This window comes from Tupaia chinensis, unplaced genomic scaffold (genome assembly GCF_000334495.1).
Source record: "Tupaia chinensis unplaced genomic scaffold, TupChi_1.0 Scaffold147038_1, whole genome shotgun sequence".
Taxonomy (NCBI): Eukaryota; Metazoa; Chordata; class Mammalia; order Scandentia; family Tupaiidae; genus Tupaia; species Tupaia belangeri.
In genome coordinates this window covers 1,624,406-1,639,249 of record NW_006206889.1, presented here as the reverse complement: position 1 = coordinate 1,639,249, position 14,844 = coordinate 1,624,406, and the positions used below count along the sequence as shown (strand labels likewise).

At 39.1% G+C, this 14,844-nt stretch overlaps 1 protein-coding gene across 4 annotated transcripts in view; it reads left to right on the top strand.

The window, feature by feature from the left end:
- HSF2BP (heat shock transcription factor 2 binding protein) overlaps nucleotides 1-14,844 on the top strand; it is a 155,771-nt gene that overhangs the window by 25,634 nt on the left and 115,293 nt on the right. For 3 of the 4 annotated variants that reach the window (XM_027768659.1, XM_027768658.1, XM_006169438.3), the window contains exon 4: nucleotides 12,680-12,829. The exons of the other annotated variant lie outside the window; for it this stretch is intronic. In XM_027768659.1, coding sequence (XP_027624460.1) covers nucleotides 12,680-12,829 — 150 coding nt within the window. The remainder of the gene's footprint in view (nucleotides 1-12,679; nucleotides 12,830-14,844) is intronic. 4 annotated transcript variants of the gene reach the window in all.

The window sequence follows — 14,844 nt, the reverse complement described above, 5'->3', positions numbered from 1 at the left end:
AAGAAGTTCTCAAGGGAATGCTATACCAGGAAAATTAAATACAGACACACAGAAATAAGAGTTCAAAAACTAAGAAAATGGCCAACTTAATTTTAGGGACAAGTCTGGAATTGAATATTATATTCCAGAATTTAATCGGGTAGATTGAACCACAACAGAAGATAGATTAAGTACATGAGACTTAACTGATGAAATAGCATTTTATCACTTTTGACCAAAACATTGCTTATTTTCTTCTAGGCTTTGTTTTCCGGTTTTAAGGATTTTTGTCCTGTCTTGAGCTGTTGATAGGTTCATGTACCTACTATTTGAACAGACTCCTAACCTGTTTCCTGGCTTTAAGTTTTAAGCAAATTTCCTTAGCATTTCATATATATATATGTGTGTGTGTGTGTATATGAAACTAGAAATGGAAAATTATTTTTTTTTGGAGAGGTTTTTGCTATAGGACGCGTGCGCTCGCCAGAAAGAGAGAGACAGAGAGACAGAAAGCACAAAATCACCCCCCAGGGGGGATGGCCACACCACAATCTCTTCTCCATTCTCCTCCTGGGATCTTGGGCATGCACGCACACGCAACCAGCATGAGTTTAAGCCACCGGGTCAGGGACTCGAACCATGGTCGGTACATGGGAGTCCAGCGACATAGCAATTATGCTAACTGCTGGTCTCGAAATGGAAAATTATTGATGATGACGATAACATGCACGATTAAGCCACTATGCAGTATATTCTGGATGGGAAATCCCATTTTGTATGCTGTGACAATGCTTAGGGAATGAATGTAAATTAATTACTTAAAAAAATTTCAGAAAATAAAACTCATGGAAATACACCTAATGGGAAAGCTATGTATGAATTTCAGAAAGTTTTTGTACCAAAATAAATTTATACTTTAATTGTAAAAATAAAGAATAGATGAATAAAGTTAAAGAAAATAGAAAAAAAGAAAATTAATGTCTTTCCTATATTGAATGCTCAGTTTATAAACACAGCATGGTTCTCTATTTATTTATGTTGCGTTTAGTCTCTTTAATCAGCAGTTTGCAATTTTCTGCCTATAGGTCCTATACATATGCTAAATTTTTACCTAAGTAAAGTTCATTTTCTTTCTTTCTTTTTTTTTTTTCTTTTGCCAGAGGGCATGTCCACTTGTCAGAGAGAGAGAAAGAGAGTAAGAGAATGAGTGTGGGGAGGTGGTCATGCCACAATCCCTTCTCCATTTCTTCTTCCTTTTAGGATTTTGGGCATGTTTGCTTCTTTCTTTTTCCTTTCCGTTCTTTTTCTTTTTAAAGATATTTTTGCTATTGGGCATGTGTGTTTACCAGAGGGACAGAGAGACAGAAAGTGAGAAATACCCCCACCCCCTAGTGGGATGGTCACGCCATAATCCCTTCTCTTCTATTCCACTCTAGGGATTTTGGCCATGTACACACATGTGCCTGGTGTGAGTTTTAAGCCACCAGGTTGGGGACTCGAACCACTGTCGACTACATGGGAGTCCATTATGCCATCTGTTGGTCCCTTGGTCATGTTTCTTTTCTTTTTTTAAAAAATATTTATTTAATTCTATTTATTATTACTATTTTTTAATTTGATGAAAGAGAGAGAAAGAGAGAGAGAGAAAGAAAGAGAGAGAGAGAAAGGGAGCCACCAGGACCGGGACTCGAATTGTGGTTGGCCATGTGGGAGTCTAGCACCTCAACCACCACACCACCTGCTGGCCCCAGGCATGTTAGGACTGGGGCTAAAATTGTGCAGTGGCCATATGGGATCTAGCCGCTTTAACTATTACACCATAGACTGATTAATAGAGTTCATTTTCTTTGGATAAATGGTATTGTTATTTTAATTTTGGTTTCCACATTTTTTGGATAGTATATAGAAAATATGATTGATTTTTATGTGTTTATCTCATATCTTATGACCTTGCCAAGGTAATTTTTTTGGAGAGGTTTTTGCTAGAGGGCGCGTGCGCTCGCCAGACAAAGACAGACAGCAAGAAATCACCCCCCAGGGGGGATGGTCACACTGCAGTCCCTTCTCCTCTCGGGATCTTGGGCACGCATGCACATGTGCCTGGTGTGAGATTAAACCACCGGGTCCGGGACACGAACCAGGGTCGACTATGTGGGAGTTCAGCGACATAGCCATCACGCTAACTGCTGATCCCCCTTTCAAAGCTCATTTATGTGTTCTAGGAGTTCTTTTGTACATTCCTTGAGAGTTTTTGTATGGATAATCACATTATCTTCAGATAGGGACAGTTGTTCTTTCTGTTCTATATACCTTGTATTTCTTTCTCTTACTTTATTGCACCATCTGGAAATTCTAGTACAGTGTTGAATAAGAGGAATGAGAATGAATATCTTTGCCTCATTCTTTATCTTGTGGGAAAGTGTTCAGTCTTTCTGCATTATGTATGATTTTAACTTTAGGTTGTTTTGTAGATGTTTTTTATAAAATTTAGGAAGTTCTTCTGAATTTTTAGTTTTCTGGGAACTTATTTATTTTTAAATGGGTGATTGGATTTTGTCCAATCAATTTTCAGAACATTTTCATCACATGCCTGTTTGCAGTTAGTCCCTGCTCTCTAGTCTAGCCCTGGGCAATCACTGATCTACATTTACATTTGCCTATTTGGAATATTTTGTAGGAAAAGAATTGTATAATAGCTAGTCTTGTGTCTGGCATAATCTTTTTGAAGGTTCATTCACGTTACAGCCTACATTGTTTTTTTCTCTTTTCATTATAAAATAATATATCAAATGGATATTTTACATTTTCTTTATTTATTTACCAGTTGATGAATATTTAGATTGTATCTAATTTTTTTTTAGAGTTTTTTGCTATAGGACATGTGCGCTCACCAGACTGACAGAGAGAGACATAGAGACAGAAAGCGAGAAATCCCCTCCCACGGGGAATGGCCACACCACAATCCCTTCTCCTCCATTCTCTTCTTGGGATTTAGGGCACTCGGGCACAGGCGCCCGGTGTAAGTTTAAGCCACCAGGTCCAGGACTCAAACTGCGTTTGACTACATGGGAGTCCAGCGACATAGCCATTATGCCAACTGCTGGTCCCTAATTTTTTACTATTATGAATAAAGCCACAGTAATACAAATCTATGTGGATATATGTTTTCAGATTTCTGGGGAAATATGAGTGAAATGACAAGGTCATATAGTGATTTTGAGAAATCTGTTTTCCAAAGTTAGTATGAAATTCTACATCCCATCAAACAATGTATCAGGTTTATATTTTTCCCATATTCTTGTGAACTTTTGGTATTGTGGATCTTTTGGATTATAACCATTTCATGTGTATATAAAACATTTTTTCTTTCTCTCTCTTTTTTTAATCGCCAGAGGGCACATGTACTGGCCAGAGAAAGATAGACAGAAGGAGAGGGAGAAAGAACCCCCAGATGGGATGTGGTTATGCCACAATTTCTTCTCCTCCATTTCTTCATCCTTTTGAGATTTTGGGCATGCATGCACGCACAGGTATCCAGCATGTTTTTCAAGCTGCTGAATCCAGGACTCAAACTATATGGCTGGCCATGTGGGATCCAGCTGCCTTAACTGCCATGCCACCTGCTTGCTAAGTTGTCTTTTTATTTATTGTTTCTTATGCTGTAAAGAAGCTTTTTATCGCAATGTAATCCTGCTCCTCTATTTTTGATGTTATGACCCTATCTCTAGGAGTCTTATTCAAGAATCTTTGCCTACTCCAGTATCTTAGAGTGTCTCTCCTGTATTTTCCTCTGATAGTTTTATGTTTAAGTCTTTAACCTATTTTGAGTTAATTTTTTGTAAATGATGAGAGATGGCACTCTAGTTTCATTTTTCTGCAGGAGTATATCCAGTTTCTCTGCACCGTTCCTTAAAAAGACTTATCTTTTCTTCACTAGATTGTCTTGTACTCTGTATGGCTTTTTCCCCTATATTTTCTATTATGTTCTATTGGTCTATGTGTCTGTTTTTGTGGCAATACTTATTCCAGTACCATGCTTATTTTGATTATTATGGCTTTGTAATATATTTTGAAGTTGGGTAATGAGATGCCTCCAAATTTACTCTTTTTGTATAGGATTGCTTTGGTGACCCAAGGTCTTTTGCGATTCTAGACAGATTTTATAATTTTTTTTCTGTTTTTGTGAAGAACGTTGCTGGAATTTTGATAGGAATTGCATTTTATTTGTAGAATACTGAGCAGTATCAACATTTTAACTATGTTGATTCTTCTAATCCATGAGCAAATGATGTCTTTCCACTTTTTATGTCTTTTTCAATTTCTGTATTCAGTATTTTAAAAAATAATTGTCATAGTAGAGATCTTTCACTTTTTTGGTTAAACTTATTTTTGGATTCTTTATGTGTGGCTATTATATATAAATGGAATTGATTTATTCATTTCTGTTTTAGTTCACTATTGTTAGAGTACAAAATTGTTACAGATTTTTATATGTTGATTTTTTATCCTAAAGTTTTGCAGAAATGATCATGTCTAAGAGTTTTTGGTAGATTCTGTAGGTTTTTCTATGTTATAATCATGTTTTCCAAAAATAGAGACAGTTTAACTTATTCCTTCCCAACTTGGATGCTTTTTATTTGACTCCCTTCTCTAATTATATTGGCTAGAACTTTCAATATTATGTTGAATAGGAGTGGAGAAAGTGAACTTTTTTATCTTGTTTAGTTTTAACAGGAAATACTTTCAGCTGTTCTCCACTGAGCATGATGTTAGTTGTGGGATTGTTATATATGGCTTTAATTGTGTTAAGAAATGAAACACTATACCTGCTTCATTGGGAGTCCTAATTATAAAGGGATGTTGAACTTTATTTATCAGATGCTTTTTCTGCATCAATTGATATGATCATGTGATTTTTATCTTCTCTTCTGTTAATGTGATGTATTATATTGATTATTTTATGTATGTTGAATCAGTCTTATATCCCTAGGATAAATGCTACTTGGTTATGGTATATAATCTTAAAAAAATTTAATTTAGTTTTTTTGCATTTTCAAAACTTATGTTTAGTCATTATACATGTTTACAATGTACAAAATGGTTTTTCCCAGCATGAATGCAGTACATATCAGTCAAGTCAAATGTATTACCATATACATTATCGTCAACAGATAACTTGTTATTCTGTGTCTGTTTAAATTTGTTTCCCCATGATCCCTTCGCTTTCCCCCCATTATCCACTCCCTGATGTGTGGTGATCTTTTTAATGCATCGTTGGATTCAGTTTGCTAATATTTTGTTGAGGACATTTTGCATCTGTGTCTTTCAGGGATATTGGTCTGAGTTTTCTTTTATTGTGTCTTTGTTTTTGGTATCAAGGTGATTGTGGCTTTATAGGATGTTTTGGAGGACTTCTTCCATTTGGATCTCTTGGAATAGTTTGAGGAGAATTGGTGTTCATTCTTTTTAAATAGGATTTGTAGAATTCAGCAGTGAGGCCATCTAGACTTGGACTTTTCTTTGTTGGGAGACTATTACTGATTCAATATCATTACTTGTTGTTGGACTTTTCAGGCTTTTTATAGCTTCCTGGTTCAATCCAGATACCTATGTGTGTCCAAAAATTTATCCATCTTTTGTACATTTTCCAGGTTGTTAGCATATAGTCAGTTGTAGTAATCCCTAATGTTTTGTATTTCTATGGTATCCATTGTAATGTCCCCTTTTTAATTTCTGATTTTATTCTTTGGGTCTTCTCCCTCTTATTTTTTTTTTTTTCAGTTTATCTGGCTAATAGTTTGTCAGTTTTGTTTATCCTCTTAAAGAACTAGCTTTTTGTTTTATTGACTTTCTTGTTTGTTTTATATTTCATTTATTTCTGCTCCGATCTTTATTAATCACTTTCTTCTGTTAACTTTAGAGTTTAGCTTATTCTTGCTTTTCCAGATCCTTGAGATGCATTGTTAGGTTGCTTATTTGCAGTCTATTTTTTTTTTTTTTTTGTCATAGCACAAGTGTGCTGTGTCTCAGAGGTTCTGGAGTACACTATTTTTCACTATCATTTGTCTCAAAAAATTTCATACTTAATTTCTTCTGTAGATTCTAAATCATTGAGCTGTCTAGGTCTGTGTTTTTGGGCTCTTGGTGAGGTTAGTGTTGAGCATTGGCATTCCACCTGCAGTGGGTCAGTTTCCTCAAACCAAATGCAACTGCTATCCCATAGGGTGTTTGCCTGAATTCTCAGATTCTTGTGTAGGGAGCAGGATCCTCCTCCAAGAGCAGTAGCCGAGTGAAGATAACAGCTGAAAATAAGTAGTGACCTCTGTCTTGGATGTATTACACACAGGAAGGATGTAGGTTTAGTTGAGGAGTTGTGACTTGGGGTTAGTTAGCCATTTGTGTACAGTCCCCTGGAGAATGAGAAAGCTGTCCACTGCAGTGCCTGATTCTCTTCACAGCTGTGGCATCCTACCACAGGGGTTCAATGCAGGTACACATGTCAGGGCTGGTTGTTGGTATAGGAAGGAGCTGAACATACTCTCTTGCATAGCTGTTAGGCTCTGCACCACCACTCTGGGGGCAGTGGTGGAGCTGCAGCCTGTTTTTGAGGCTTAGAGCTAGAGCTGGAGCTGTGTGCTTCTGCTCAGGGTTGGTCAGAGGCCTTGGCTACATGACCACATGGAAACTGTGGTGCAAGCTGCATGGTTCCAGTAGTGTAAGCTGTGTGAGTCCCCCAGACTATGCACCTCTGTGTAGCTGGAGGAAAGAGCTGGAGCTACACCTAGCTGTGGCCCAGGGGGAGCTGCTTGTGCTAGTTTGTGGAACTCAGCTCCTTAGAATGGAAAGTGGACAGTGGGATGTGCCATTTGTTCCCCTCTGTGCTGAAGGGAACCCTCACGCCCTCTTCTTTGTCTTCTGCTCCTTCCCATTCTTCACTGTTCAAGGAGGTTCTAAGAAATCGTTCTGTAAAATCAAGAGAAGGGACCTCGACCTCCTCCTGGTGTACTGGGGAAGGGGCAGTCCTGCCAGTGAGGGATGTATGGGGGGAATGTCCTGAGTTAGCTCATGAGATGGTGCTATATGCCTCGGGTTTGCGCAGCCAGAGTTCAGCATTTTCTCTGGGGTGGCACATCCTTGCAGGCCCCCAGGATGAGCTTCTGCTTTGCATGCCCCTTGAAGGTGGGAAGCACTGTGGTTTGAGGTGGAAGCAGAGAGCTGTACCCTTTGGATGGGTCCTGCTCACTTTCCTCCTATCAGTCATTTCTAATCCTCTGGAGAATGAGGATAACTAACCTCTTTTTTCTTCTTCTTCTTCTTTTTTTCTTCTTCTTCTTCTTTTTTTTTTTTTTTCTGTTTTACACTTGAAACTTGGTAACCCAAACACTCCCGATAGTCCTTCTGTTGTACTCTCATGGTCTTCTCTCACTCTTCTGCTCCAGGTACAGCCATCTCCCTAACTTTATTGGGCTTTCCTACCAGAGAGATGCCACTATGGATATCCCTACTTGGCCATCTTGTCCCTCCTCTGTAAGAGTTCTTTTATAATCTGAATATAAGTCCACTTTTAGATAAATGTTTTCAAAATTGTTTCTCTTAGTTATGGCTTTCCTTTAAAAAAAAAAAATTACCAGAGGGTGCTTATATTCCCAGGAGAGAAACAGAGGTAGGCAGGGAAAGCAAGACAGCATCCTCCTGTCGCGGGTGGGGGGAGGTGGAGGTGGTCAAACCACAATCTGATCTCTTCCATTTTGAACTGTGCAGTTAACTATGTGGGATCCACTGCCTTAACCATTACACCACTGGCTAGCCTGGTTTATCTTTCTTAATTGTATTTAAAGAATAAAATTTAAAAATCTGGGTAGAGTTTAATCTATTTTTTTTTTTTCATTTCTTTTCTTTATAGGGTGTGTGCTCTCGCTGGAGAGACAAAGTGAGAAATCAGCCTCTCCCCCCAGGGGAGATGGCCATGACACAATCCCTTCCTTCTCCATTCTCCTCTTGGAGATTTTGGGCATGCACACACACAGCGTGAGTTTCAGCTTCTGGGTCTGGGACTCCAACCGTGTTAGGCCATTTGGGAGTCCAGTGACGTAACTATTATATCATCTCCTGGTCCCTCTATTGTTGTTTTTTTTTTTTCCCTTGCTATAGGGCGTGTGCACTTGCCAGAAAGACAGAGACTGAGAGACAGAGAGGGACCCCCCCCCCCAGGGGGGTTGGCCACGCCGCAATCCCTTCTCCTCCATTCTCCTCTCTGGATCTTGAGCATGCATGCACATGCACACAGCAAGAGTTTAAGCCACCAGGTCTGGGACTCAAACCGCAGTCGACTAAATGGGAGTTCAGTGATATAGCCATTACGTTAACGGCTGGTCTTCCCTCTATAGTATTTTTAATGGATTATGATTTTGTTGAGATATATAAGAAATATTTGTCTAACCCATGGTCACAAAGATTTTCTTTTTATTTAGATACACACACATATATATGTACATATATATATATAAAATTTTAATTTATTTATATATATCATTTTTTATACATTGAATCACTGTATCATTACAGTATGCAAAATTAATTTTCTCAGCATGAATACACTGTGTATTAGTCTAATTAAAGATATTAACATACACATTATCATCAACAAATAATATTCCATTTTTGTTTTTCCTTAAATGTTTTGCTTCTTTCTTTCTCCTCTTGATTCCCTTCCTTTTACCCTTCCCCATTTCCCACCCTTCTCCACACTATCTCCAGTATCCACAGTTGTTCTCCGTACTCTTTTCTTTGCAAAATTTTACATTTATGACTGTGATTCATTTTGAATTAATGTTTTTTGTTTGTGAATAGAAATTGTTTTATTAGATTGGTGCAAAAGCAATTGTGATTTTGGACTATGACTTTAAAATCATTATAACTAGGCTTAAGCACATCATTATGAATAAAAAAAGGAATCATTACAGTCAATATATTTTTGCTGAGAAAATTTTTGCTTCAGGATTTGATGAACTCTTGGAAAGCATTTTCTGCTGGTTGAGAAAATGTTTTCCCTGCAAAAAGTTGTTGAGATGCTTGAAGAAGTGGTAGTTGGTTGGTGAGAGGTCAAGTGAATATGGTGGATGAGGCAAAACTTGATAGCCCTATTTGCTCAACTTTTGAAGTGTTAGTTGTGTGATGTGTAGTCAAGTGATACTATGAAGAAGAATTAGACACTTTCTGCTTGCCAACTGCAGGCGTTGGAGTTTTTGGTGCATCTCATCAATTTGCTGAGCATACTTTTCAGATGTAATGGTTTTGCCAGGATTCAGAAAGCTGTAGTAGATCACGCCTTACCAAACAGTGACCATGACCTTTTTTTGGTGCAAGTTTGACTTTGGAAAGTGCTTTGGAGGTTCTTCTCTGTCCAGCCACTGAGTTGGTCATCGCCAAGTGTTGTATAAAACCCACTTTTCATCACACATCACAATCCAATGGAGAAATTGTTGTTGCATAGAATAAGAGAAGACAACACTTCAAAATGACAGTTTTTTTTATTTTTGGTCAGCTCATGAGGCACCCACTCATAGAGCTTTTTCACCTTTCCAGTTTGCTTTCAATGCCATGCAACTGTAGAATAGTTGATGTAGAGTTCTTTGGCAACTTCTCATGTAGGGTTAAGAGTATCAGCTTCCATGATTGCTCTCAACTGCTTGTTGTCAACTTATGAAGACCTGCCACTACACTCCTCATCTTCAAGGCCCTCATCTCCTTTTGCAAAACTTCTTGAACCGCCACTGCACTGTACTTTCATTAGCAGTTCCTGGGCCAGTGTGTTGTTGATGTTGTGAGTTGTCTCCACTGCTTTATGACCCATTTTGACCTTGAATAAGAAAATTGCTGAATTTGTTTTCCATTTTAAAATATATATAAAATAAAAGAAAGTAATAAGTCACTAGCAAAAAAATAAAGTGAGAAATTGCATTAAACTGATGTATAGCGTAACCTGAGGATGTATCCAATATCAAATGGCAAATTCCAATAGTGCAGAACTGCAATTACTTTTGTACTAACCTGATAGCATCAGTTGTTGAAAAGACTGTCCTGGGACCAGCAGTTAGTGTAACGGCTATGTTGCTGGACTCCCATGTAGTCAACTGTGGTTCGAGTCTCAGATCCGGTGGCTTAAACTCAGGCCGGGTGTGGGTGCATGCGTGCCCAAGATCTGTGGCCATCCCCCCCATGGGGTGATTTCTTGCTTTCTGTCTCTCTGTCTCGCTCTGTCTTCCAGGTGAGCACACATGCCCTATAGCAAAAATCTCTTAAAAAAATTAAATAAGAAAGAAAAGACTGTCCTTTTTCCATTGAATTGCTTTGACACTTTTGTTAAAAGTCCACTGATGTTAAGTGTCAATATGTCACTTATCTATACATCTAACTAAAAAAAAAAAAGAGATGAAGAGGTTGTGACGTGATCACATCTCATTATGGGGTGCTTTCTCCCTGTTTCTTTGTTTTTCTGGTGAGTGTACTTGTCCTCGGGCAATAAAGAAAAACAATGTTAAAAGAAACACTGATAGCATTTTTGCACATGTCACCATGACCTGAGTGAGACCAGCTACATACACTTGAAGGATGAATCTAGAAATCTGTTAGATTGTTAGGAAAGTCATGATTTCTTTATTTTTTTGGAGAGATTTTTGCTATAGGGCGTATGTGTTCGCCAGACAGACAGAGAGAGACAAAGAGATAGAAAGCGAGAAATCACCCCCAGAGGGGATGGCCACGCCGCAATCTCTTCTCCTCCATTCTCCTCTCGGGATCTTGGGCACGCACACACACGCCCCTGGCGTGAGTTTAAGCCACCCGGTCTGGGACTCGAACCGCGGTCGACTATGTGGGAGTCCAGCGACATAGCCATTACGCTAACTGCTGGTCCCAGTCATGATTTATTTTCTGTGCAAAAATATGTTGTGACTTTTCTAACAACCCAATAGATTGTTATTATGAAGTCAGATATTAAAAACCTAGTATTTTCATTGACGTTTTTAATTTATTTTATTCATGATAGTATGTATGTGCATGGGGTTGGAGGAGAGGCCCCTTGACAGGGTCCCATCACATTGCCATCCCCTTTTTCCAGCCCTCCAGCTTTTCAGGATCCTGGGCACTTTTATATCCAATGTGTTTTTGTCCTCACCTAGGGATCCACACCCACAATAGCTATGACTTTCTAGCATTGTAGTTCAGTTTGCTACCAACTGTATCACAAGTCTGGGGCAAACCCCAAAGTTTATAAGTCATATGAAGCAATATTAGCATGTGTCAAAGACTCAATGCCATTTTTCTCCCAAGATAAATGTTTTATATGTATGAATGTGTGTAAAGCTCAGTATGTCAAATGCATGGTCTCTAGTTGAATGTGAATGGACCACCCTATGCCAAATTACAATGTAAAACATGTTTGATTCATGGCCCCACAGCTCCCTTTTCTCCCTAAGATAAAAAACCTCCTTTACTCCGGACCAGCAGTTGCTGTAATGGCTATGTCGCTGGACTCCCATGTAGTCGACCGCAATTCGAGTCTTGGACCTGGTGGCTTAAACTCACACTGGCACGTGTGTGTGCATGCCCAAGATCCCAAGAGAAGAATGGAGGAGAAAAGATTGTGGTGTGGTCATCCCCTCTGGGGGTTGATTTCTCGCTTTCTATCTCTCTGTTTCTCTTTGTCTTTCTGGCGAGTGCACGCGCCCTTTAGCAAAAATCTATCAAAAAAAAAAAAAAGAATATATTCACTTAGAATGAGTCTATAGCGGGTTTTTTCTTCAACTCTTATTGGGTGTCTGAGTGCCTTTATTTGGTATCTGCTTCTGGCACATGGTGTTTTTTATAGTGGAGTGAGCCATTTGGAGGCATCAGCCTCCTTTATTAGAAATGTTGCTCTGGGGCTGGCAGGTGGTGTGGTGGTGACTCCCACATGACTATCCATGATTCAAGTCCCAAGACCTGGCAGCTTGCTTTCTCACTTTGTCTTTCTCTCTGTCTCTGTCTGGTCAAATTAAAAATAATTATAATAATAGCAAATAAAATTAAATAAGTAAAAAAAAAAAAAACAAGAAATGTTTCTCTGTGTGAAGACCACTGTGGTGTTACTTCATTCAGGAGTCCTAGTTGATGCTGGTTGTAGTTACAGCCATGTAGGACTTGAGGTACCTTGGGTCATTTATAAACAATAATGCAAGAGTATGTTCTTTCATAAGTTTTAGTTTTGCCTCCAAAGTTTATTTTTTAGATATAGAGTATGGTTCTCTAAGGACTAGTTTTTATTTGCAACTATGCTCTGTAATTCTACATGCTTTTCTTTTCTTTAATAAATATCCTTATGAAAGAAGAAACATAAATGAGATATTTAGATTTTTTTAAAGAGGTTTTTGCTATAGGGTGCGTGCGCTCGCCAGACAGAGACAGAGAGACAGAAAGCGAGAAATCACCCCCCAGGGGGGATGACCATGCCGCAATCCCTTCTCCTTCATTCTCCTCTTGGGATCTTGAGCACGCATGCACACGCACCCAGCATGAGTTTTAAGCCACCAGGTCCAGGATGCAAACTGCGGTCGACTACGTGGGAGTCTGGCAACATAGCCATTACACTAACTGCTGGTCTCAGAGATATTTAGATTTTGAATGCTGTTCATTTTCTGATTTAATTTTGTTTTGATGTCAGGAGAAACTGGCCCTTCGACAGCAGCTGAATGAAGCGAGGCAGCAACTCCTGCAGCAGGCAGAGTATTGCACAGAGATGGGAGCTGCAGCCTGCACCCTTCTGTGGGGCGTCTCTAGCAGCGAGGAGGTAGTCAAGGCCATTTTGGGAGGAGTAAGTGTGACCGCAGGTTGGCTGCACATTGTGATTAGTGTTTGTGTAACAGAGGGTACAACATGTCTATTAAAGTATTTAGAAACTAAGTCCATGCCTATCTCCTCATTTGCTTTTGTTCATTCATCAGATAGTTATCATATACCTAGTTAGTGTGGCCCATTGTTACTGGTGCTCTCAGGGTATGTGAAATGAATGAAGTAAGATTCCTTCTCTCCCAGAACCCTTATGGTATTTGTAGATGTATTAGCACTTGAATATTATTATTTTCCATGTATATTATTAGATTGTCAGGAAAGTCATAAAGTATTTTTCTGTTTTTCTATTCAAAAATGCATTATGATTTTCTCGATGACCCAGTAGCTTAACAAGGTTTAATATAATAATATCTCATGTATTATTTAGTTACTGAATATTATTTAAGATAGATTTGTGTGTGTGTGTGTGTGTGTGTGTGTGTGTGTGTGTGTGTGCATTAGGAAACTTAACAGAAGGAGAGGGATTGGAAACAGGCCTTAGTGAATGAGTAGAAATGGAAGAAAATGAGGAGGATAGCTCAAGAAGACGTTATAATCAGAGGCCTAGGGTGGGAAGTCTAAGGTTTGTTTTAGTTCATTGACACAGAGTAGAGGGTTAATGAATTAAAGTAGTGGGGGATATAAGGCTTAATAGGTAGGTTGGGGTGTGATTTCTGGGACCTTAAATACTAGGAAAAAAAAAATATGGTGCATGTGTTCACCAGTGAGAGCTGGGTGAGGGGTGCTTTCGCATCCCAGGTGGGATGGCCATGCCACAGTCCTTTCTCCTCCATTCTCCTCTTGGGATTTGGGACATGTATACACATGTACTTGGCATGTTTTTCAAGCTGCTGGGTTTGGCACTTGAACTGTGCAGTGAGCCATGTCTAGTTGCCTCAACTCTCGTGTGACCAGTTTACCACCAGGTTGATGATTTTATCCTATAGGTGGTAGGGCTGAACTCCGTATGGGTTTATAGGACAAGAACAGAATTTTAGTAAGATTAACCCCACAATGAGGCTGAATTAGGGCCTGTGGGGTATTGCGAGATGGCGGGAAAACTGATTAGGTGATCATTCTCCTGGTTCTGTTTGAGTGAGCTTAGCTTGCTGCAGGGAGGTGGGGAAGAAGTAACACGAGAGCTGTATGTTGGAGGCAGATGGGGGCAGAGTAGAGCTGACAGCCAAGGGTGAGAGGAACTAAAAGACTGAGGTTTGCCCTTGAGAGAATGGTGTGGCCATGAGTGGAAATAAATATGGAGAGGGCATGTTTGGCAAGAAATCAGTGATAAATTACTTATGACTTATAAAGATAACAACTGTGTTTGACTTTAGGTTAAAGGACTAGATGTATTTTTGGAAAGTTTGATGAGCTTCACTGAGGTATCATACTGTGGGGCTGTCTATTGTAAGCATATACAATTCATTGGGTTTAGCAAATTTTTAGTGAATGAACATGAACATAACATCAGTTGTTTAATCATCACCTTATTCCAGTCTTAGAATATTTCTGTCACCCATGGAGTGCCTTTGTGCCATTTGTAAGTGAATTTTTTTTTTCAAAAAAAATTTTTTTAGAGATATTTTTGCTATTAGGGCATGAGTTTAGGCTGGAGAGACAAAAAGAGACGGACAGATAGGAAGAGAGAAATCATCCCCCCAGGGGGGATGGCCACACCACAATCCTTTCTCCTCCATTCACCTCTCAGAATTTTGGGCACCACACACATGCACTTGGGGTGAGTTTCAAGCCTCTGGGTCTGGGACTTGAACTGCAGGCAACCACGTGGGAGTCTAGTACCTTAATCACTATACCACCTGCTGGGTCCTCAAAAATATTTTTTACTATGTTAAAACGATTATTGGTTTTTAAATTAATCCACAAAAACCTAGAACTCTCAGGGAAATTATTCAGAGGTTTTGCAAACTTGGATCTTTTTTTCTTTTCTTTCTTTTTTCTTTCTTTCTTTCTTTTTTTTTTTTTTTTTTTGAGAGGATT